The 23892-nt window shown below is 39.9% G+C and overlaps 1 protein-coding gene across 1 annotated transcript in view; it reads left to right on the forward strand.

Annotated features, from left to right (window-relative positions):
- The window catches only part of LOC144658049 (uncharacterized), a 155151-nt gene that overhangs the window by 77196 nt on the left and 54063 nt on the right, over positions 1–23892 (forward strand). Inside the window, 17 exon segments of the mRNA XM_078518375.1 lie at positions 467–753; positions 1236–1503; positions 2328–2885; positions 3287–3844; positions 9765–10319; positions 10708–11111; positions 12145–12286; positions 13015–13280; positions 13916–14201; positions 15344–15649; positions 16458–16706; positions 17122–17685; positions 18223–18774; positions 19169–19705; positions 21309–21464; positions 21466–21867; positions 22809–23128. Coding sequence (XP_078374501.1) covers positions 467–753; positions 1236–1503; positions 2328–2885; positions 3287–3844; positions 9765–10319; positions 10708–11111; positions 12145–12286; positions 13015–13280; positions 13916–14201; positions 15344–15649; positions 16458–16706; positions 17122–17685; positions 18223–18774; positions 19169–19705; positions 21309–21464; positions 21466–21867; positions 22809–23128 — 6410 coding nt within the window.

The following is a 23892-nucleotide window of genomic DNA, read 5'->3' on the forward strand; positions in this document are numbered from 1 at the left end:
AGTCACGATTGGCTATGGTTTTACTTCTGATTGGTTGGAAAACTGCCCGAGTTTATTTTAGACCAGTCACTAAGTACTGCAAAACCAAAGCAAACGTGAATTACCTTCGGCACTTAAGTGAAAATCGCTCTATGATATTAGAGCGGCTTTCACTTGAGTGTCGAAAGTAATTCGTATTTGCTTTGGTTTTGCCTTACTCCACTTAGTGATTGGTTTAAAAATCTCGCACCACTTTCTTAAACAATGAGAGAAGTAAAACCAAAACCAATTGTGACTCGCTCACATACGTTTTCCTGCGCTTCGCGTCGGCTACAAGTATTTACTTCGAGTTTTGATTGGTTTACTGGATTGTTAGTTTCGGTTTTGCGGATTGGTCAGAATGATAACTTTGGTTTTGGTTTTACGACAATCAGTTGAAAACCGCTCTAAATAACGTTAAGCACGATGTTTTTCCTCTCTCCCTCAGACATTGTGGAAGTACCCGAGGTTGACATGGTTTTTGCAATCAGCGCCACTGCGCAGTTGGATGAATTAGCAAACTTCCAGAAGATGAAAGAGATCATAAACGCCATGATTGACAAGTACGGCACTGGAGATATCCTGTACTCAGTGATAGTATATGGAGACGACCCATCACGATTAGTTCGTTTCACAAACGACTTTGATTCGGACGAAGCTCTTATGGATTTCATCAGCAAAATGGGCAAAAGTCGTGGTGCTAATCTAACGAAAGCCCTAATGCTGGCAAAAGAGGTAAATAAATATCATTACACGAGTTATACTGAAAAAAAAAGTATGGCTGTTGATTGTTTCACCTAATTGTCCTAACTGCATGGTTCTTTTTAATAATACAGGATCACACATTAGTTGGTACACTTGTTTCTTTAGCACAGGAACATGTGTATTTAAATGCGCTGTCATTCTCTTCCCCCCGATGCCATGTTAAACATTTTCTGTTTTGTTATTATTGTACGAAGTTGTCATTCTTACTTTCAGTGTCTTGGGATTTGCTTCAACAGCTGCGTGCAGAGAATTATATTCATCTTTTACTGCATAGAAAATTTGGAGTGAAAATGGATTGCACAAATCTTACGCGCATGTTAAGCTCTTAAAAGTATCATTTTTTTACGTCAAGACTCTAATCTTTTCCTCCTTGAATTTATTATAAATGTGGTCAAATCAATACTTCAATGTTATGAAAAAGCTAACAATAAACTTCTTAACATTCTTTACAGGAGTTTGTTTCTGAGGGACGTCCAAATGCTAGAAAGATTTTGGTTGTCATCACAGACAAGAGATCTACTAGCAACCTCATGGATGTTAATAATGAAGGAAAAGAGTTAGAACATCAAGATATCAGGGTTATACCAGTGGCTCTTGGAAACGAGGCTGAGTTTAACGAGCTTCAGAAGATCACACCGTGGTTGGACGACATTTTGGAGATTGACAAAGATGACAATCCATATAAGGTAGCAGAAACGATTCTGAAGACCGGACTCAAAGGTTAGTAAAAACGTTGATTTAAACAGTGATCACGTGGTCAAGGTGTTTCGATTATTATTAGCAGATTCAAGGCATTGTGTTCTTGTGTTAGAGAAAAAACTATTTAAGATTCAAGGGACTGTGTCACGGCTAAGTTAATATTATGATATAAAATTTTGTCAAATTTTCGCTATGAAACTAGATGTTTGCAAAGAAATTAATTCTATGATTGTAAATAACAAAACTATAGCTTTATTGCAGCCAAATGTGTCTCCAGGGCGTTATAATTTAAAGTTACTAGCAGACATGATTAACTTTGAAAACTGATCCGCGGGACCATATTTCAAAAACTCACATCGCAATCCGTTTCAATCTTCGACAATTTTGCCATCGATACCTCCTTTTGCATTTGTTTTATTTAAATATTCCTTCACTGTTTTTATATACTGAAACAAATTTAAAGGTTATTTCCGATGCCTAAGTTTGGCTAAAATCCGTGACACTGTCCCTTTCAGAGGACCCTGTTAAAAGGGAATTTGACGTTGAAAAGTGTAAAAACTCAGTCGTTTTTAGACTGCTGTTTCTCCACCAATGTTACACAGACTCCGCAACGATGTAAACTAATGAGAAATGCTCTAAATACATGAAGATCGTTAAATCCATAAGGCATTTGCAAAGAGATGAAAAATAAATGAGGGAGGAAAGCCTAAAAGGGGGATGACACAAATATTTTGTTCGCAAGGCAATATGTTAAAAGCGACACGACTTGTTTCAATCTTAATTGTGCTTTCATTGTTTTACTCAAGTTTCTCTGATTTGCTCGGAATTTTTTTTTTCATTTGCAGACAAACCAAAACTCCCAGAATTGGATCTGGCGTTTGCGGTCAGCACAACCGCTGTTAACTCTGAAAACAACTTGAAGAAAACCAAAGACGTAATCAAAGACATTGTCAAGACGTATGGCATAAACAAAATGCACTACAGTTTGGGCACGCTGGGAAGCAAACTGAACATTGTGGTGAAGTTCAGCCAAGAGGTGGACAACAATGCCGAGTTAATGGCACTCGTGGATAATATTCCCCCTGTAAAAGGAGAGTTTGACTTGGCAAAATCTCTTGAAGAATCCCCAGTCATGTTTACAGAGGAGAACGGTGGACGTCCTAATGCAAAGAAGATCTTAGTTGTGATTATTGATAATAAATCAGACAGCACTGGTGACGAGATTGAAGATGCTGCGAGTCTTGCAAGAGAGACTGGTGTCCGAGTCATCCCAGTTGGACTTGATAAGGCGGACCAGGGGGAGCTTGACAAGATGACTCCAGTGGACAAAGATGTGCTGACGCCTTCAGACGATAAGACTGCAGAGGAAATTGCTAAGGATATCATGGACAGGGCATTGAATGGTGAGAAAACCATCAGTGTAATGTGATAGCGAGAGTTTTGTTGTTGCATTTGATACATTTGTTGAAAAATACAATGTGACTCAAGTCTGAGTAACTAGTGAAAGTCAATCAATCTTTTGTAGCTTTTAGTTTGTCGAAAGCAAAGAATGGTCCGTTGTCTTTGCTACAGTTCTGATAAAAAATGCCAGGTTGTAAAACTCAGCCGCGATGTTAGTTAAAGTTTCGAGTATCGTAAGCATTCCTTATGGTCAGAATAATTTCGGAGTGCGTCAACTCTGTTTGGGAGTAAATTTGGTACGTGGCAAGATAGGCCCTTAAAACTCAGCCTAAAACGAGAGCAAACACTTACACAATGTAGAACAGTATAGGACTAAAGCAGTAAGTGTTTCTGTTCATTTCAGAGACGGCAGCAGTTCCGATGCTTGACCTTGGCTTTGCCATCAGTGCTTCAGCACAGGACGCAGACAAAACGTTCAAGCTGATGAAAGAAGCAATAAATTCCATCGCGGAGCACTACGAAACGAGCAAAATCCGTTACGCATTGCTCACATTTGGAGACACTGTAAGGAGAGAAGTGAACTTTACCCTAGATTTACCAGATCCTGACGCACTGCAAAGGGCTTTAGAGAGCGCGAGTCAACCGTCTGGTGACCCCGACCTGCAGAGAGCTCTCGAGGAAGCAAAAATGATGTTCAAACAAGCTCCATCTCGACCTGGAGCCAAGAAAGTTCTGGTTGTGATAATGGACAAGAAGTCCACAAGTGACCCAGATGAGGTTGAGCAAGCTGCCAAGCCACTGGAGGACGATAACATCAAAGTGGTACCAGTTGCAATTGGTTCTGAAGCGAGTCTGCCTGAGCTTGAGAAGACCACAACTAATAAGAAATTTATGGTCACAGCTGGAAAGGACGAGGATCCTGTCAGACTTGGGGAAGAAATAATGAGAAAGGCATTAAAGAGTGAGTGTTCGGTTTAAGTACATACTTTGTGCTTTTCTTAAAAATAAAAATAAGATAACCTTCATTTATACACGGTTGTGTTAAAAGCTAGAAGCTTGTGGGGCCGTGTTTTCCCGATCAAATTGGAATTTAGAAGTCTTGGTTTTTGTGGAGGAAGGAAAACCGGAAAACCAGGAGAAAAACCCTCGGAGCAAGGACGAGAACCATTAAGAGCGGAATTCTCTATCTTTTTAGAATTTTCGGACAAAAAGGTTAAAATCGAATTTTTTTTTATTACGCCAAAAAGACCCTTTGGGTGAACTATTTTTGAAAATATTATGTAAAACTTCCAGCGAGTTTTATTTTTTGAGAAAACGAGGAAAGTTTGTAATTCGAGCTCATGCTGTCTGAACGCCGAGGAAAACTAATTAATTGACAGCAATTTCGTGGCATTTTAGATGCGCTCGTTCTCAACTTCAGAAACTTGCCTTGAGTTCATTTTTACATGAGTATTTAACCATCCCTAGGTCTTCCTTTTAAACAGAAAATCTTCCTGAAATATGTAATTGTTGACACATTTTTACCGCGTTAAAAATTCTATCGATCGCAATTTAATTTACATACCGAATTTGACCTAACTTCAGAGGGCTAGAACACCAAGGGTATACGCTTCTATAGGTAAATCATGAGTTCTTTGGAAAGCCCTATTCTTCCTTCTTATCATATCCAAAGCGTTAGTTTGGCCCGTAAAAAGTGAGTGCGCTAGCACGAAAAATATACAGGCAATTTTGACATGTTTCCGCCATAATTTCCATAATTTCTGCAGTCAACCGGGTAATGTCGAACTTAATTTGTTAAAACGAATTAAATTTGGTCTTATGCTTCGCCGTTATCAGTTTCAATGAGTTTAATTTTTTGCAACAAAACTACAATATCTCAATTTTTAACAGAAAGGAACAGTTTTAATAAAAAATAAATAAATAAAGCAACAAACAAGACATGCTCACCTTGCAATTGTGCCGCCGTTAATTTATGCGAGGGAAGAGAATTGTCGCTGTATGTTGTTTTCATTTCCACTGAAGCGTTTCCTTCCACTTATCAGTTTTTAAATATAAGAATACCCTTTTTACGCATATACATCTCAATTTAGACGACATTCCTGACATTTAGCAAGAATCTTATCCACCTTAACGGCAAATTCGTGCTACGTGCTGTTTGACTATACTCGTCACGCAAGAGAATTTATTGATATCATATTTCCAACACAAGTTGACGTGACGTAGGGACGGACCATTGAAATATTCCGGTGGGGTGTTGACTTTTTCCAAAAAACTGTTTCAAGAAAAAAGGGATGCGACATTGTGCATAGTTAAAAAAAAATAAGGTAAAGAAAGAACCAAAACGAGAAGTAGTTGTCATCTTTTAAAGGAGGAGTTTTATTTTTTTAATTATTATTATTTTTTTTTTTTGGGGGGGGGGGGGGGTGGAGGGATCGTATTAAACATTTGGATTTTGTGGGGGAACAGGGGAAGACGTTCTGATAAAGAAAGGGACAATATATTTAACAGGCCTAATCAAATCCCTCCCCTTTAACCCCATCGGCAAACTAAACGGTCCCAGGAGCCCCCAAATGTCGCTGCAACATGCAATGCATGTTCCCGGCCCTAGAATAAAATCCTCCAGACAAGTAGGTCAAAAATGTTTGCCCCCTTGATACAGTGTACGGGTTATTGGGCAATATATTTGCGTTGGCTGTTCGAGCTGGTGTCATTTAGATTTGCTACACCGCATTGAGTCCCATTAAGAACGAGAAAGCTGTCTGCGGTTGCAATCTTCTGTATCGGTTCTAGTCGCGGTGGTGTCTCGCCAAGTCAACCTTTCACGTAATATACGATCAGCCTTGCTTTCAGTTGTCTATATTTAATTGTACGCCCATTAGATAAATCTGTTGTTTTTCCGACTCAGGTTTTCTGCTGAATTTAGAATGAAAATATTCTTATGAACATTCTAATACTCGTTTATATCGTTTAACATTTCCGTTTAGTACTCAATGGGTATCTATTTATCATGTCAGTGCCGTAGCAAAGGTAAGGAGGAGGGGCACGTGAGCGCCGGAGGCGCGAGCTGCTAGCGGTTCTGGGGGCATACCCCCCCCCCCCCCCCTGCAGAAAATTTTGAAATCCAAGAGCTATTTGTGATTTACGCATATTTCGAATTCTTTACTTCCTACACCATTGTACACTGTCTTAGCAAACCAATGCACATTGAAGAGAGCATAACACTATTAACGTCAATTACAAAATAGAAAACCGACTGTCTCTGTATCATGAAACCAGCAAATGTTTCACCTTTTAGAGTCATCATGGTAAGTTTGTAGTTATTTAAAAACTGTCTGAGTTGCCTTAGAACTTTTAATTAGCACGTATGTACGTTAAAAAATGAGAAGAAGTACAAATGTTATTGTTTCAAACCTCTCGGGAGATAAACTTTTATTTTTCAACATTTTATACAGGTCTGTTTTTACTTTTCGGGAAAAAAAACTGGGGGACACGCCCCCCTGGCCCTGGCCGGCCCATCCCCTTGCTACGGTACTGCATGTACTGTTCATCGAACTATCGTGGGCATCGAACATTTTGGCTAGTGCAAATTTTTATCGTGTTATTGGATAGTAAAAGGTTTTACCGTTTAGAGACGGTCCGTTCTATTCTATTTACAAATTTTCAACACAAAATTATATTCTTTTCAAAATCTCAGTCTCAGATTTATTCTTAAAATATTTTTAAAAATTCGCAAATTTCAGCCTTGATATTCTTATTAACTAGATTCTTATAAATAAAAACAGTCTATTTATGTGTGACACTAATAGACGTCAACTATACTTCTTACAGGTCTGAAGAAATTTTGTCCGAATATTATGGAAAGATCCAGTATCCGTACACATTAAAAACATTAATTTAGGGTGGTTACACCTCGTATTTGTATGTCAGATCATGATGTTCCCCATTTTTGTATTACCGTATTTTCTCAATTAAGCACCCCCGGCGATTATTTCGAACTTGGATTGGTGGACCCGGCGTTTATTTGAAGCCGGGGTTTAATCCGGGTCGAGCGTTTATTAACGGAAGGCAAATTTCTGTCAAATTTTCAGATTGATTTGTTTTTGTCGATCTCCGAGACCAAGAGGCAGTTTTACAAAGCAAGGCGATTTTGCTCTTCGTTTTGCCCCGAAAAACTTTCCCTGGCCATCTAAGTTTTACAGTTTCCCAAAGGTACATTATTGCGGATTGAACACGCTTATGTTGCGACCATGATTTATGACAAAAGGAACATAAACGGTATTTTAACTACACAAAACAGCATGAAGTAAAGGTTATGGATACAAAGTTTTAAGTTCATAAAAAGCCTCGAACTGAGGGTTTCTCGTGATTTCAACGCCTGTAAGCACTAACACAAGAACGAAAATGCGTCAGTAAGAAAGACGGGAATGCGAAAACTAGGTGAATAAGGTTATATTTTGTTGTACAACGTCCATCCTAGCTATGTTACGCCAGCGTTCATTGAAAATTCCAAAGTAGCATACCGTACTAGTGCCATTCATAGCAACGAACGAACGCCCCCGGCGTTTATTAAAAAATAAGCAATTTTGACCCGGCTTTTATACGAGGCCGGCGTTTAATCGAGGTCCGGCGTTTAATCGAGAAAATACGGTAATTTAAACCATGCGACGGCTGAAATTTTATCCGCCAAACGTAAACCGGACGACCATTGCTAATTTCTTTTGCTTGTAGCTGACCTAGAACCCTGGTGAACACTTTGGGAGTAACACGAAAAAATGCGATTAACGAGAATAAAGGCGAGCGGAAAAAGTTGCGAGGGTCTTCTGCAGGCGAAGTAGCGGAAAAATTTATTCATTCTCCCTGTCTATCAGAACAACCCAAAACTCTTTCTTTTATATTTATTTTTACACATACAATAATTAAAGATAGAAACTCACGGACAGTTACTCAGAGTTTCACGCACGAAGCGATCATCAGACTGTGCCGTTAGATGCGGTGAAATACAATTTAAACTACGTTCATGGAGGACGGTTGGAACGATCCTGTCTCTGATTGGCCGCGTAGTAGTACTTGTTTTCGTGCCTGCACTTGGTAACAAGCTCAGATCTTTTGTTCAAGAGGGTGGATCTGTCAGCTGATAGTATGCAGAGCTTCTCCGTCAGACACAAATTGCAGCGTGACGGGTTTCCCCTGTAAGCGCTTGCTCTCGTGACAATGGACCACTTGATCGAAAATTCGGTGTTGTTGTCTTTCAGGTCCCAAATGTACTTTGATACAGTGGAACCCCGATATAACGATCTTCGATATAACGATATTCCCGATATAACGATGAATATGTTATGTCCCGGCAATAGTAAAATGTATGGGACGGAACCCCGATATAACGATTCCTCGATATAACGATATAATTTTACTGCCCCCTTGGCATATCGTTATATCGGGGTTCCACTGTAGTACAGTGTCGTGTGAATGCTTGCGATGTTTGAAGGAAAGCTTATGGTTATTGAACCTAGTTTTGTTTTGTTCTCGTTTTGTTTTTCAACAATGCATTATGTCACATCCCTTTTTTCTTGAAACAGTTTTTTTGGAAAAAGTCAACACCCCACCGGATATTTCAGTGGTCCGTCCCTACGTCACGTCAACTTGTGTTGGAAATATGATATCAATAAATTCTCTTGCGTGACGAGTAAAGTCAAACAGCACATAGCACGAATTTGCCGTTTTGGTGGATAGATTTCTTGCTAAATGTCAGGAATGTCGTCTAAATTGAGATGTATATGCGTAAAAAGGGTATTCTTATATTTAAAAACTGTGGAAGTGGAAGGAAACGCTTCAGTGGAAATGAAAACAACATACAGCGACAATTCTCTTCCCTCGCATAAATTAACGGCGGCACAATTGCAAGGTGAGCATGTCTTGTTTGTTGCTTTATTTATTTTTTTTTATTAAAACTGTTCCTTTCTGTTAAAAATTGAGATATTGTAGTTTTGTAGCAAAAAACTCATTGAAACTGATAACGGCGAAGCATAAGACCAAATTTAATTCGTTTAAACAATTTAGTTCGACATTACCCGGTTGACTGCAGAATGAAAATTATGGCGGAAACATGTCAAAATTGCCTGTATATTTTTCGTGCTAGCGCACTCACTTTTTACGGGCCAAACTAACGCTTTGGATATGATAAGAAGGAAGAATAGGGCTTTCCAAAGAACCCATGTTTTAGCGATAGAAGCGTATACCCTTGGTGTTCTAGCCCTCTGAAGTTAGGTCAAATTCGGTATGTAAATTAAATTGCGATCGATAGAATTTTTAACGCGGTAAAAATGTGTCAACAATTACATATTTCAGGAAGATTTTCTGTTTAAAAGGAAGACCTAGGGATGGTTAAATACTCATGTAAAAATGAACTCAAGGCAAGTTTCTGAAGTTGAGAACGAGCGCATCTAAAATGCCACGAAATTGCTGTCAATTAATTAGTTTTCCTCGGCGTTCAGACAGCATGAGCTCGAATTACAAACTTTCCTCGTTTTCTCAAAAAATAAAACTCGCTGGAAGTTTTACATAATATTTTCAAAAATAGTTCACCCAAAGGGTCATTTTGGCGTAATAAAAAAAAATTCGATTTTAACCTTTTTGTCCGAAAATTCTAAAAAGATAGAGAATTCCGCTCTTAACAAACTCAACCCACCTATGACATCGAGTCCGGGAATCAAACCCGGGCCACATTGGTGGGAAGCGAGCGCTCTCGCCACTGCGCCATCCCTCAGCAAAGCGTAAATAAAAGTGAAATTATCATTTAACAATGTGCTTACTTTTCTATGTGAGTTGCACAGCTTTATTTGAAAATAATTTGTAAAAAAAAAAACATTTTTGGTATTTTACAGACCTTCCAGCTGTTCCAATGGTAAACTTAATCTTCGCAATCAGCGCACTGTCATCAAATGCCAACGAGAAGTTTCAAAAGATGAAAGACATAATTTCGACCATTGTGGATGAATATGGAAAGGAAAGGATCCACTACAGTCTTGTTGTGTTTGGAAAAGAGCCTTCTGTAGAACTGCGATTCTCCAAGACCTTTGACACTGATAGTAAACTGAAAGCATTCCTTGACCTCAAGGACAGAGCAACTGATGGTGCCGCTTTGGACAAAGCACTGAAAAAAGCTTCTGAGCTGTTTGAAGAATATCAACGGGAGGGTGCTAAAAATGTGCTAGTGGTGATTATGGACAAGAAATCTACAAGTGACGGGAAAGACGTCAAGAACATGGCTATGTCGCTGTGGGATGATGACGTCGAGGTGATTCCAATCGCGTTTGGTCGCGAGTCTGATGAAGATGAACTGAAGTCCATAACACCCCATGAAGATAACGTGATACCAGCATATGTGACTAACAAAACAGATAAGATAGCTGAGGAAATCATGGACAAAATGAGAAAAGGTATGTGAAAGCAAAACAAAGTTGACATGATTTTTTAAATTGTTTTTTAAGAAATTTCGTCAAAATCCAGAAACAACTCGAAAACGTATGCCATTTGTATTTTGGTAGAATGGACAGTTTCATAAGTTGTGTAGCCGCTAAAACCAAGGCTTTCTTTGGTGTTGAAATTAAGTGAAAGACGCCCATCTGATAGGAATCCCACTAGATAGAAATTTAGAAGAATACACCCTGAAGGAAAGAAATTATTTAATTTGTACAAACAAAACATACCTCATTCATGGTAATATCGTCCCACGACTATGGCACGAATACGATTCAAACTTACACACGTAACGTAACTTATAAATGACCATTTGCATTCTCACTCGCTCATTTATGTTTTATTTAGCCGTTCCTTTGGCTGACCTGGCCTTTGCCATCAGTTCCAATGCTGTTGGCAAAGAGGAAACATTCAAGAAAATCAAAGATGCCATCGACTTCATCATTACATATTACGGCGCCGACAGAATCAGGTATGCAGTGATCACGTTTGGCTCATCTTCATATGAAGACGTCAGTTTTCGGGATGGTAGATCAGTGGATGAACTCAGAGAGCTAATCGACCGTATTCCCCGTGCCTCGGGGGAGCCTAATCTTCAAGCAGCCTTGGAGAAAGCGAAAGACATGTTTGACAAAGCGTCAGACAGACCTGGGGCCAAGAAGTTCCTTGTCGTTGTTATGGATTCAAAGTCTAGTAATGGTCCTGATGAGATCCAAAAAGCTGCAGAACCTCTAGAGAACGAAGACATTAAGGTTGGTTGCCATGTTTTGCTGATGGGGAATCTATACTAAGCTACTAAATGGGGACAACACGTGTAGAACCTACCTCCTACGAGTCTCCTGTGGCTCAGTGCCAGAGTGTCCTAGCCGTGTTCGGAAGGTCATAGGTTCCATTCATGTTGGGAGAGCTCGGAAAAAAATTCCGCGTAGCTTGTGTCACCGACTTATACAGCTAATTCGAGAAAGGTTGTCGGAAAAAGCACAAAAGTGCACGCGACAAGACCGAAAGGTGGTCTAGGTAGAAATAAAGAGCTACTCCACGTGCTGAATACTAATGAGATGGCGACTTGAAAAACGCGAATTTGCTAGTTTTCTTTCTCTTCAGACATGTGGAAACAAGGTACTTTTAGCCACGCTGAATTTTTGAAGAAGTTTCAAAACTCAAAGACATGCGACAGTAAAAACAAAGCACAGAAAAAGGCCTCTTGAGATAAAAAAAAAAATCTTCACGTGTAAAAATGCAAACTTGAACATTTCCTCTAGGCCAATTTGCAAAATTTTTTTCTCGAATTAGCTGTAAACAAATTTCGCATGTTTACCAGCCTATTATTCAGCAGGAGTATTCTGTCTCTTCTATTCATTATTTATTTTTCTGTTGTTGTATTAAGCCATTATTCCTGGGTTAGAAAATATAAATACCGATATTCAATTAAGGTAGAATTCAATATTTCTTTACAGTTTTAAGCCATTATACAAAATTTACAATTCCGCTTGAAGCCTGGGATTCCTTGCGTGTCGCTTTAATTGTTTGTTGTTTTACACCTTGTAGTTACTGTCAAATGACTTAGAAATAACATAAAAGTTCAAGTGCGGCCTAAAACTACTACTAGGAAGCATTTGAACTTTTCTTCTGTTACTTCAAACTGCTACTGAAAGACAACATTCAAAGATTATTGAATCAGATATACTGAGGGTGTGTATAGTAAAATCCATTGGAAAGCTGACCACGATGGAAGTTAGATGGCGCAACTCTGTTACTCAAGAATGGCATGTTATTCTTTTAAAGGTTATCCCTGTAGCTATTGGTACAGATGCCAATCGTAATGAATTAGAGAAAGCCACTACAAACCGGAAGAACTTGGTAACCTCTCCAAAAGACGAAGAGCCAAAATCGTTGGGAAAGAAGATTATGAACACTGTTGTTAAAGGTGATTTGCTTTCAATTCTCCTTACTGATTGTCATACATTTCTTTTAATGTTAGTTCGGAGAATTTGGTGGTACATCAAGACAATATCTCCTACTTGATCAATTTCTTTATTCTCATCACCTTTCTGCTTGACAATGTATCAGTATTGTAACGAGAAATTTGATGTTGATCACGTAAATTCACGGTTACACTATGAAGGTGAGTCACCTGTTCAAGATTAAATAAGTGATAGTGAAATTCCGAAGTCAACTCGCGATTTTGAACAAGAAGGCGGAGCAGCTCTCGTAAGGACCTACTGGTCCACTAGCGTAGCAGTTGCTATTGTTTTTGGAGCTAGGTGCATTGTTCCTGTTGTTTGTTTTATTGTTCTTTTAGAGAGCAGCATGCCATTCATGTGAGACCCTACGAGAGCTGCTACTTGACCCAAATTGATACAATTCAGTTATACCTGGTTTTGTTTTTAGTAAAACGTTTCAGTAATTCACGTTTGTTTCAACAACAACATCAGCAACATACGCTTCCTTTTCAGTTTTAAACTTAAACCTAATTTTCAAAATAACATATTTTTAGAAGAAAATTAGATAAGATTACTCATTATAAAGTCATACGAGAAAGATTTGAGTTTCGCAGAATGCCCCGCCTCTATTTATAACTTGATGTTGAAAGTAGGAGTAACCAAGCCCCATTGACATTTGAAGTTATTTGACGCAAAGAATATTCATTATCAGATTATCCACTAGTTGAGAAGGTAGACATGGTTATAGCAGTCAGCTCCACTGCAACACTTGGAAAACAAAACTTCCAGAAGACTAAGGATGTTATTGAGTCAATTGTCAATGAATATGGCCGTGAACGTGTCCATTACGGTGTTGTGCTGTTTGGAAAGGATCCTCAGATAGCTGTACGCTTGAGTGATTACTATGAAACAGATGAACGACTCATGGCAATGTTAAATTCATTTGACCGTGACACAGGCAGTGCTGACTTAGCAAAGGTAAAGTTTGTTTTGCACGTTTGAATCTATACTGAGAGTACATAATTTGCGTTTTGTGTTTTCCTTTGGTTGAATTGAGGATTATATAAGAAAGAGTTCCCTGCACATTAATAGCCCCATTTATGACTATTATGATTTTATGACTTTTTTGCGTAAGATGTTCAAAATTCACCTTCAAGCCTCTGACACCATTCAGTTTTCACGTGGGTATTCTTTTCATCTTTGCTGCTTTGGGAATTCGTTCATTATAAAATTTACAAGAAAGCGAGACTTGGAGTAAAAATAGCTGGTTTGACGTATGTGCATATGTAACAACATTAAAAATTTCAGGCTAGCTCTCTGGGATCTTATTAAACGAATAAAGGTGCTGTACGCTGGGGAATGATAACTGTTGTGGTTATCTGCTCATGACATTTATTAAGCTGCCCTAGAGAACTACGTATTTCAAATTCAATTATTTGGAATACTCGGTGTCAACTATAATTGCTACGCATGAGTCTGCGTTTGAATGTTCTGTCATCTTGTTGAAGAACGCAGTCATCTTGTTGACTGCGCGATTTCAAGCTTCGTTAAGCTTCTTGTATCTGTGGAGTTGTGTAACATTGCTCTTTAACCGCTTTACTTTTCATTTTAAGGCTGTTAAAGCGTCCTGGGACATGTTAAAGGAAGGCAGACCGAATGCCAAGAAAGTCCTCATCGTTGTCTCGGACAAAAGATCTGAAAGCACGAACAGGGAAATACAAGATGAAGTGAAGCCGCTACAAGACAATGACGTCATAGTTATTCCTGTGGCTCTTGGTGTCGAGGCTGATGAAAAACAACTTAAACTGCTTACAGATGACGAGAGTAACATCGTGAAGGCCAAATCAACAAATGACACCACCGATATCAAGAACGCAGTAATGGCTGTTCTTTTTAAAGGTTTGTTGAAATTTGCAGTTTAAAGCAACATTAGGCACTTTTAGCATCACGTTTACGGCAAACGGCGAACCTGAGGAGGTCACGTGACGACCGCTTTGCCGTCACGTTTGCAGTTTGCGGTTTCGGTTTCGACGGGAAGAAGGCGCTCCAGCGGTAAATGAGTTACGGGAAGGTTTTTGGCCGCTTAACGAAACCAACTCACGTTTGACACTTTTAGTAAGAATTTTCTACCTTTTATGGATCCAAATGTCGTTTTTTTGTGATTAAAAAACAATGTATTTTGCATGATCTAAAACTAAGAAAACCGAGTGGCGAAAGAAGTTGAAAACAAAATGGCGGCTCGAAGTTCCTAAACATGTGCATGCAAAGAAGCACAGTTATGAAGTTCTGTATCAATCTATGCCTTCTTGTATTTCTAGAAAATGCCTTTTAGATTGCCAAACAATTGCCAAGACGTGATGCTGGCGACCGAGGTGGCCCAGCGAAGGCCAAAATAAAAAAAAGACGTCAACGCCATGCTAAAGTCAATTTTGGTGACGACGCCAAACGGGAAACCTCAAACCGCTAGCAGCCGTTTGCCGTTTGCCGTAAACGCGATGCTAAAGAGAATATTGTAATTTTTTTCTTGATGACCTGATGGGTGTGGTCATATGTAAACCATCGTTGATGGATCAAAAAAATTGTTTAACTGTAGTCCTGCGGACTACAGCTAGGTTTTCTTTTTTCATTTCCACCTACTTGTAGTATACATGTATATAAATACATGGCGCAATGTAAGGGTGTTGACGTCTAGATGGAAAGCTCAGTTCAAGCATTGACTTGAGACTTTGTGTTGTATTTCTGGGTAAGACACTTTAATCTTACAGTGCCTCTTTCTACCCAGGAGTGTAAAATAAGAACCGACGAGTTGTTAGCACAACCATATAAATCGGAGGAGGGAGGATAGGGTAGCTAGCTATTGACTAGCATCCCGTCCAAAGGGGTCAAGGGGGGGGGGGGGGGGGGGGGGGGGAGTAGCAACAGGCTTTGTCGTTTCATATCAAGGAAACTGGAGATACCAGCGCCGGCCTGGTAAACCAATTGGCTTGAAGAATGACGTTATCTACAATTAATTGTACGTATCGTTACTTTTCTTCTTACAGAAAGGATCTCAATACCTGACATGGATCTGTTGTTTGCCATCAGTACTACAGCTACTGAATCCGACGAGAACCTAGTCTATTCCAAAGAGGTTATTTACAAAATTATTGAAAAATATGGCATCAAAAAGATCAAGTACAGTCTGCTCACCTTCGGCCAAGAACCGTACGTCCATTTTAAATTTAATTTCATCCCTGATGATGTGAACACGCTTAAGCTTGCCATTGAGGAAGGCAAAATGAAATCAGGAGGTGCGTCTCTGCAAAAGGCAATGGAAAAGTCAAAGGAGGTGTTCGAGGAAGCCGAAGGTTGGTATTGATACTGTAAAAGCCAAAAGCTTTGTACAAGTGCACAATTTGATAGTCACCTTGGAACGTAGTGGCTAACAAATAACGAAAAGACAAGATGATTGCTTAGCTAATATCAATGCTTCTTGTTACTTACTCTTACTACTTAGACTTACTCTTAATAAATAAATAATAATAATAGTAATAATAATAATAATAATAATAATAATAATAATAATAAATAAAAACTTATATAGCGCACTTATACTAAAGTTCTAAGGCGCTTTACAATTAATTTTTAAAAATTAAAAACTAAAAAACTAACAAAAAGAATTAAAACAGAAATAAATAAGTCTTAAGATCACGCTTAAAAGTATCTAAGTCCACTGCCAGTCTCAGATGGTCAGGTAGACCGTTCCAAAGTATCGGCGCACAGACAGAAAAGGATCTATCGCCATGCTTAGAATTGGACCGAGGAACCTCCAAAAGACCCCTAGATGAAGATCGTAATGGCCGTGTTGGCACATATCTGTCCAAAAGATCTGTTATATAACTGGGTGACATTCCATTAAGCGCCTTGCCAGTCTTGCAGGGCCGTAACTAGCAAGAGGCAAGACGAGTCACTTGCCTCGTCTAGGTTTTACCCGAAATTAAAAAAATATATATATTTGACACAACTCTTCGGTCTCACTTAGTGCGACCGAAAGACGCCCCAGAACCAGGCAACCAAGACGGTGTTGTTTACAAAATTCCATGTGAGCTAACGGCCACAAAGGATCTCATCTTGGATGTAATGTTTTCTCAACTGTTGTTCGTCTTCCATTTATAGATCTCCGTCCAGATGCCAAAAAAGTCCTGGTGATAATCATTGATAAGAAATCAGACAGCACTGAAGACGAGGTTAGACAAGCTGCTGTCCTCCTAGAGAATGACAAAATCCGTGTCATCCCTGTGGCACTTGGCAAGGAGGCAGACGTCCCAGAGCTTACAAATACAACCCTTGATAAGGACGATGTGGTCAAAGCTGACAGGAAAGATGATCCAGCGAAGATTGCAGATGAGATTATAATGAAAGCTAGTAAGTTTTAATATCAATTTAAGTTTTGGTATCAATTTCTATAAATCAAAAGTAATTGCAAATCTGTGTGTGACACAAGAAGTTTGCTCTTGTATTTCCTTCCTTGCTCCGAGATTTTTTCTGGTTTTTCCGCTTTTCATCCCTCGACATTAACCAACAGATCTAAATTCCAATTCGATCCTGGAAACAGTGGGTGTAGAGCCACTCTGTGGATATGCACTGCAAATTGCCATTTTGTTCATTTATTTATCTCAAACCACGTTAGCCATATGGCTTGCAGCTGAAGAAAGTGAGAACAGGTTTTGGAGTTGTAAGGAGAAGAAAGTAATATAATTTGTAACGTTTAGCTCACATTTTACTTTTCTGTTACTGTAGATATTGTTTATGACAATGTTTTATACTTAATCTTATTTAGAAACACCTGGTATCCCAGAAATGGACATATGCCTTGCTTTTGGCACCTCGGATTCGAATGCAGATGAAACATACAAGAAAATGCAAAAAGCAGCGAAGAACATCATTGAAAAGTACAAAGGCTATGATCAAATCCACTATTCCATTCTTCCCTTTGGTGCGAATCCAAGCTTTGTAACGGAATTTGGAGAACGAGATGACAATCTGGACAAACTCATTGAATATGTTATGAGTGTTCCTCGTCCACGAGGCCAGCCGGACGTAATAAAGGCTTTGGAAAGAGCTGAGAAGCTGTTTGACGCTGCACCGGTTAGACCCAGAGTTAAGAGATTTTTGGTGGTCTTTGTTGGGAGCAAATCTGGAAATGAACTGGAAAAGCTAAAGATGGCTGCCAAACCACTTGAAGAGAAAAATATCAAGGTCATCGCCGTGGCGGTAGGATCGGAGGCAGACCCTAAGGAACTTATCAAGGTGGTCCCTAACAAAGGAAAGCTTATAAAGGCTGATAAAAGTTATGAAGACCCAAAGAAATTAGGAGATGAAGTTATGGATACTGTGTTGAAAGGTGAGGTGCCAGTTGCTTCCATTCACAATGTCAAGAAAATTCGCATTTTTTCTTAAGTGCTCAGAATTGGTCCGAACGTTTGTGCACTATTTATCGCACTTTCGATTAATCCCCAAACATTTGAGAGAGAGCTACATTATTTCATCATTTAAGGTATAGGGACGCTTCAAGTAAAGGGCGAAAGTTCTCCATAAACAAATGGGTTTTTGTAAGGGATTTGTCGGTTCATAACTAGGTGATCTTCACTTCATCTCTCAATTTGGAATTTAGAGGTCCTGTCGCCATTGAGAAGAGCTATTAGAATTGTCAATTTAAAGAAACCTATCCACTGTCATAAGCGTACCTTATTCGTTTTTTATGTGCCCTGTTCAATGGTAAAGAAGGTTGCCTTTATGTTAGGCATACCGAGTACTTTTGTAGTCCACGACTCTCCCATTTGGTCCAAAAACGTCTAAGAGATTAGGTTTAGGTCTCATTGTAGACTCCGAGTAACCCATTTGGTCTCTCTGCTTATCTTTGTGTGGTCTTTGCGTGTAGATTTGCCAATCGTACCGGAAGTGGATCTAGCCTTTGCCATCAGTGCCAACGCTGCCCAGTCAGAAGCCAACTTCCAAAAGATGAAAGATGTCATTGATGAGATTGTAGAAATGTTTGGTCAGGAGAGCATCCACTACAGTCTTATCATCTTTGGTTCCGTTCCTGACGTTAAGTTCCAATTCAACGACTTTTTCCCAACCGATGAACTGTTGAAAACCTACATAAAGCCATTTGATAGAGCATCTGGCTCAGCGCTGGCTCCTACTCTGCAAAAAGCTAAGGAAATCTTTGACAAATATGCGCGCCCTGGAGCGAGGAAGGTTTTGGTTGTGATAACAGATAAGAAGTCTGATAGCGATGAAAACGAGCTGCAGGATAAAGCTTCTCTTCTGGAGCAGGTTAAAATCAAAGTAATACCAGTTGGTTTGGGAGATGAAGCAGATGACAAGGAGTTGGAAACGCTAACTCCTCGTAAGGAGGATGTTATCACAAAACCAGATAATACAGCATCCAAGAGTCTGGTGAAGGCAATCATGAGGAAGGTTTTAGAAGGTAATTTAAATGTGATAGATATTTCGGATTGGGTGTTTGACAGGTTGTTGAAAATGATGTCTGCCTGTCTCTCTGTCTGTCTGTCTGCCTCTCTGTCTGTCTGTCTGTTTGTCTGCCTGCCTGCCTCTCTGTCTGTTTGTCTGTCTGCCTGCCTGCCTGCCTGCCTGCCTGCCTGCCTGCCTGTGTGTGTGTGTGTGTGTGTCTGTCTGTCTGTCTGTCCGTCTTCCTGCCTGTCTGACTGTCTGTCTCTGTGCTTCAGTCTTTCCGTTTGTCCGCTCGTTCGTTGGTTAGTTCTTTGCACGGACACGTTTCACGTAAGCTTTACTGTGCAACAGGAATTTTAATCTGGGTAAGCTAATCTTGTTTCTTTGTTTCCATCTTCACTTTCTACCAGAAACACTTTTTGTGCCAGAAATGGACCTCGCTTTTGTGATCAGTACAACAGCTGTGGATCAAGACAAGAACTTTGAGAAAATCAAAGAAATCGTCAAGGAGACGGTTGAAAAGTTTGGCCTTAACCGTGTCAGGTACAGTCTCATCACATTCGGTGCCACCCCTGATGTGAAAATTAGATTTGACAATGTGTTTGACACTGAAGAGGGACTTGGTAAAATTGTTGACAATGTAAAGAAGGCCATTGGTGAAGCCGCTCTAGACAAAGCCCTGGAAGAAGCTCGTTACCTTTTTGCCTTAGCTGAAGATGCGCGACCAAATGCATCGAAGGTGTTAGTTGTTATCACTGACAAGAAGTCAGACAGCACTGAGGAAGATGTGCAAGTTGCTTCTAAAAAGCTGAAGGATGATGGTGTTCGTGTTATTGCCATTGCACTTGGTGACGAGTCGGATCCTGTGTCACCAGAAGTCATCAAGCCAGAAACAGACAGCGGCCCTGAGGAAATTACGAAGCAGTTGGTGGACACAGTACTAAACGGTTTGTTAGCTGTAAATTGTCAGTAATTTTATTTATTGGTAAAATGTGGCATCCAACATATTGTCTATATTAAGGTCGCGGGGGACACCTTAGGCTCATCATTATGCATTTATTTAAAGCGTATGCACGAAGTACAACGACTGACATCGACAACTTTACGAGATATTTATGACTGGATAAAAATATGGTGCGTGCGCGTAATTTGTAAAAAATTCCTGTTTCTTTGATATTTTAACCAATTTAAACAACACTTAGCGATATACGTTCATATAGATTGTAGGAAGTCTTTGACTTATTTTCATTTAAATTTGAATATTTCTGCAACTCAGAGTAATCACAAAAATATTCGGCATAAACAATCGTGTCCTATTAAAAAACGCATTGTTCTCGCCGTAAAAGCGTGGAATATTATTACCATAATTACATCTCTCCTTGGCAAAATGATCGTATTTAGGTCGGGACACCTCGGAAATCTCAAAGTTTTGACTTTTCCGAAATTTTGTGGAGAGAATACAGCACGGATACAGAACTCAGACTGCCACTGCAGATAGGTAAACTATGAATACTGTAGCGTGTCATAACAGAAGCGGAATTTTAAAAGAGCGCTTTTAGAAAGAGGTAGAAGACATTAAATTCAAATTTGCGCACTTAAACCGCCGTAATTTGCTGGCAAACTTTAAATTTAAAAATCCGCTTCTGTTATGACACTCTAGAGGTATTGACTGATTAGTTTTTGACAAGATCCCAGTGTGCTGTCTTCTACTCGTTCCGCAAACTCTGCCACAAAATCATGTTTTCCCAATTTGGCACTCACGAGGCTATAACATCGACGTTAAATGCAATCTACCAGATAAAAGACGACATTCACAATCTTTCATCAATTCTTCATGTCTCTGTAAAATTTGAGCTTAATCGCACCCATAACAGCTGAGAAATAAGCGTTTTAAAAGATGCAGGTCAAGCAAAATTTCCCTTCATAAATTTATTCATGCTGTAGGTATCCCCCGTGACCTTAACCCATCAGTCTATCATATAGCTATCCAGCGGGAACTTGAAGTCAGGTTATATTATTATTTTTTCTTTTAATTTTAATTATTTCAAGCTACAAAACTCTGTTAACACCTGCGAAGAGTAAGAAAAAGATTCAATTTGATTTACTTTTAATTAACCGCCGACCGGTTAGCTCAGTTGGTAGTGCGCCGAACTGTCGTGCGGGAGGTCTCGGGATCGACTACCAGACTGGACCAACACTCACGGTCTTGAAATAACTAAAGAGAACGTGCTGCCTTTGCAATATGACATCTGCAAATGGTTTAATGTTCTGGTTTTCTCGGATAAGGACGATAAACCGTAAGCCCCGTCTCCTGTATCTTCAGTGTTATTTGGTGAGCAGGGGACGTTAAAGAACTCACACGCTTATCGCAAAGAGTAGGGCACGGAGTTCCCAGTGTTGTGGTTGGGCCTTGTTTCACGGGTTGGTGCTTTACATAGGGTGAATCTCATTGCACCTTTCCTCCTTGGACAGGATTGTCCAAGAAAACTACTATGAAAGACAAATATAAAGGGTAAGTTATAATATTCTCCTGCTTTTTTCCTCTGGCAGACTCGGTCATTACAGAGAAGATAGACCTGGGCTTTGCCATAAGTGCAGCAGCTCTTAATGCAAAGGAAACATTCGACAAAGTGAAAGAGGCCGTTAAATCCATCATCAAGAAATATAATGTGGGGAGGAAACCTACGTTATGCTGTAATAATATACGGCTCTGATGCGAAGTTAGTCCTCAGCTTTGAAAGAAATTTTTCATCTCTGGAGGATTGGCTGACTGAGGTCGACAGTATACGGAGTGAGCCAGGAACGCCTGCTTTAGAAAAAGCGCTGCTGAAGGCAAAGGAGTTATTCCAATCAACAGCTCGTAAGGATGCCAAGAAAGTTCTTGTGGTAATTGCAGACAAGTCACCCATTGGAGACAAAGAAGAAACAGGAAAGGAGGCACAAGAACTGGACTTCGCCGATGTAAAGATTGTTCCTGTAGCCATTGGTGGTGATATTGATCCAAAGGAAATCGAAGAAATTTCACCGTATAAAGATGTGCTACTTGTTGTCCCTGATGATGTCGAGCCAACAGAATTTGGCAAGTCTGTAATGGCGAAAGTTCTTGAAGGTAACGTGACTTATTATTTTGTGTGGTTAAAGGATCTTAAAGTTCTTCAAACAGAAGTGAACGTCATCATGATAGTTTAGTAAAGTGCGAAAACACCAACAAGGCATTATGAACGAAAAAGGAACAAAGATGATTAAGAATAGAAAAGATTGAGATTGACTGGGTTTACGTACCACGAACTTCAAAAGTGTAGGCTCAAGGTTATTGTTTTGGTTGGGGGTTTTTTTTCCGCACTGGTTGTAATGCGCTTTCCCCGACTCAGTGCCTTTAAATTAGGCTAATGGGCATGACTAACAAAACTGAAAGCTTCGATTTTTTCCCCTTCATTTTTTTTCAGAAAACCAGTAAACTTAATTAGCTTTGTAGAACATTTTTTTCCCTACAAGTTCCTGAGTTTGAACTCAGATATCTTGTCAGCAACACAGAGGCGGCGGAGTGTTTTGGAATATGGGGGGGGGGGGGGGGGGGGGGCTATAAGTCTGACCCAAAAATGCTCGGCAGGTTTTCATATTTGGGGCAACTTTTTTCTGTTCTAGCAACTTTTTGTTTTCTGAGCAGTTTCTAGACCGAAGATTTCCGAAGGTTCTCCGATTGTTGTTCGAAGGCCGTACCAACGTTTCCGATCATTTTTTCCAACTCTTCCGAAGAGAAATGAAGTTTCCCGAAGACTTTCAAGGAAGTTTCGAAGATGTTGAACTCACACACGAGACGGAATATCTTGACAAATTAATATTACGCTGCGATCGTGATATTTTTGGCACCGAAACGTGGGGGGGGGGGGGGGAGGGGAGGGGGCTGATCTCTGCAAATTTTCGTTTGGGGGCTACAGCCCCACCTGCCCCCCCCCCCCCCCTGCTCCGCCGCCTATGAACAGCAACCACAACAACACTGATTTCGGTAATGACAGTTTTATACATATCTTTTCTCTTACTCATTTTCAGTGACACCTAAAGTACCAAAGTTGGATCTTGTCTTTGCCATTAGTGCTTTACCATCTGACAACAATTTTGGAGTTATCCTGGATGTTGTAAAGGAAATAACGAAGAGATTCTTCAGCGACCGGGTCCAATACGGGCTTATTGTATTTGGTAAAGATGCCTCCATAAAGATTCACTTTAGCGGTGGGTTTAAAGATCCGAAAAAGTTAGAGAGGTACATTGGGTTGATCGTTAGTAACAATGGCGAGCCTGCGTTAGACAAGGCTCTTGTTTTGGCAAAGACTCTGTTTGAAAGTGAGTCGGCCCGCAAAGATGCTCAAAAGGTATGTGACATTGTATCTTTTACAATGAAGGTGCAAATTATCCTACTACAGTTAGCTATTTTGTTTTTAACAAAAAGTGGCTAGACGAATACCATAAATGATCGATTAAGCGCCGCGGCGATTATTTAGTTTTGCGTGTTGAAGGTGCGGCGCTTATTCAACTACCGGTAAAACACTGAGGGGAATATAGAGAGAATACAGTGGGGCGCGTACTAGGTATGCACAATTTAATATAAAATCATTTCGATTGAAATACGAGAGTTAGCCTGAACAGAGTTTCTCAGTCTCTTTGTGGAAGTATTGCTGTTCAAATACAAGAGGTACATGAACACAGTTTCACAGTCTCTTTGTAAATACCCAAATTAGTGCCGCGGCGCTTATGCGAGAGCGGTGCTCGAGTAGCGGCGCTTGCGGTAAAAGTTGTCAGAGCGGCCTGCTATCATCAAGGCTCCTTTCCTCTTAATGCCTTATCTATTTCTATGTTTTCATGCAAATTTGTAAGTCATAAGGAGAAAAAACTACGATATATTTCAGAGCACCTAGGTGCCAGTATCATTGTAGTTCGGTGGTAAAGTATTTGAACAGTTACTCCCAAAGATCTTAAGTTCTCTCCAGGCTCGCAAAAGGTCCAAGAAACGCAATTGGACCGTTAAGTTGATCCCATGACCGGAAACGATTCCTGGAGCTGATACCATTTCCGGGCCATTATGGGGATCATTTCCGGTCATAAGGTCATTTCTGGGCCATTATGGGGATCATTTCCG

This window comes from Oculina patagonica, chromosome 6 (assembly GCF_052425735.1).
Source record: "Oculina patagonica isolate OP01 chromosome 6, crgOcupat, whole genome shotgun sequence".
Classification (NCBI taxonomy): domain Eukaryota; kingdom Metazoa; phylum Cnidaria; class Anthozoa; order Scleractinia; family Oculinidae; genus Oculina; species Oculina patagonica.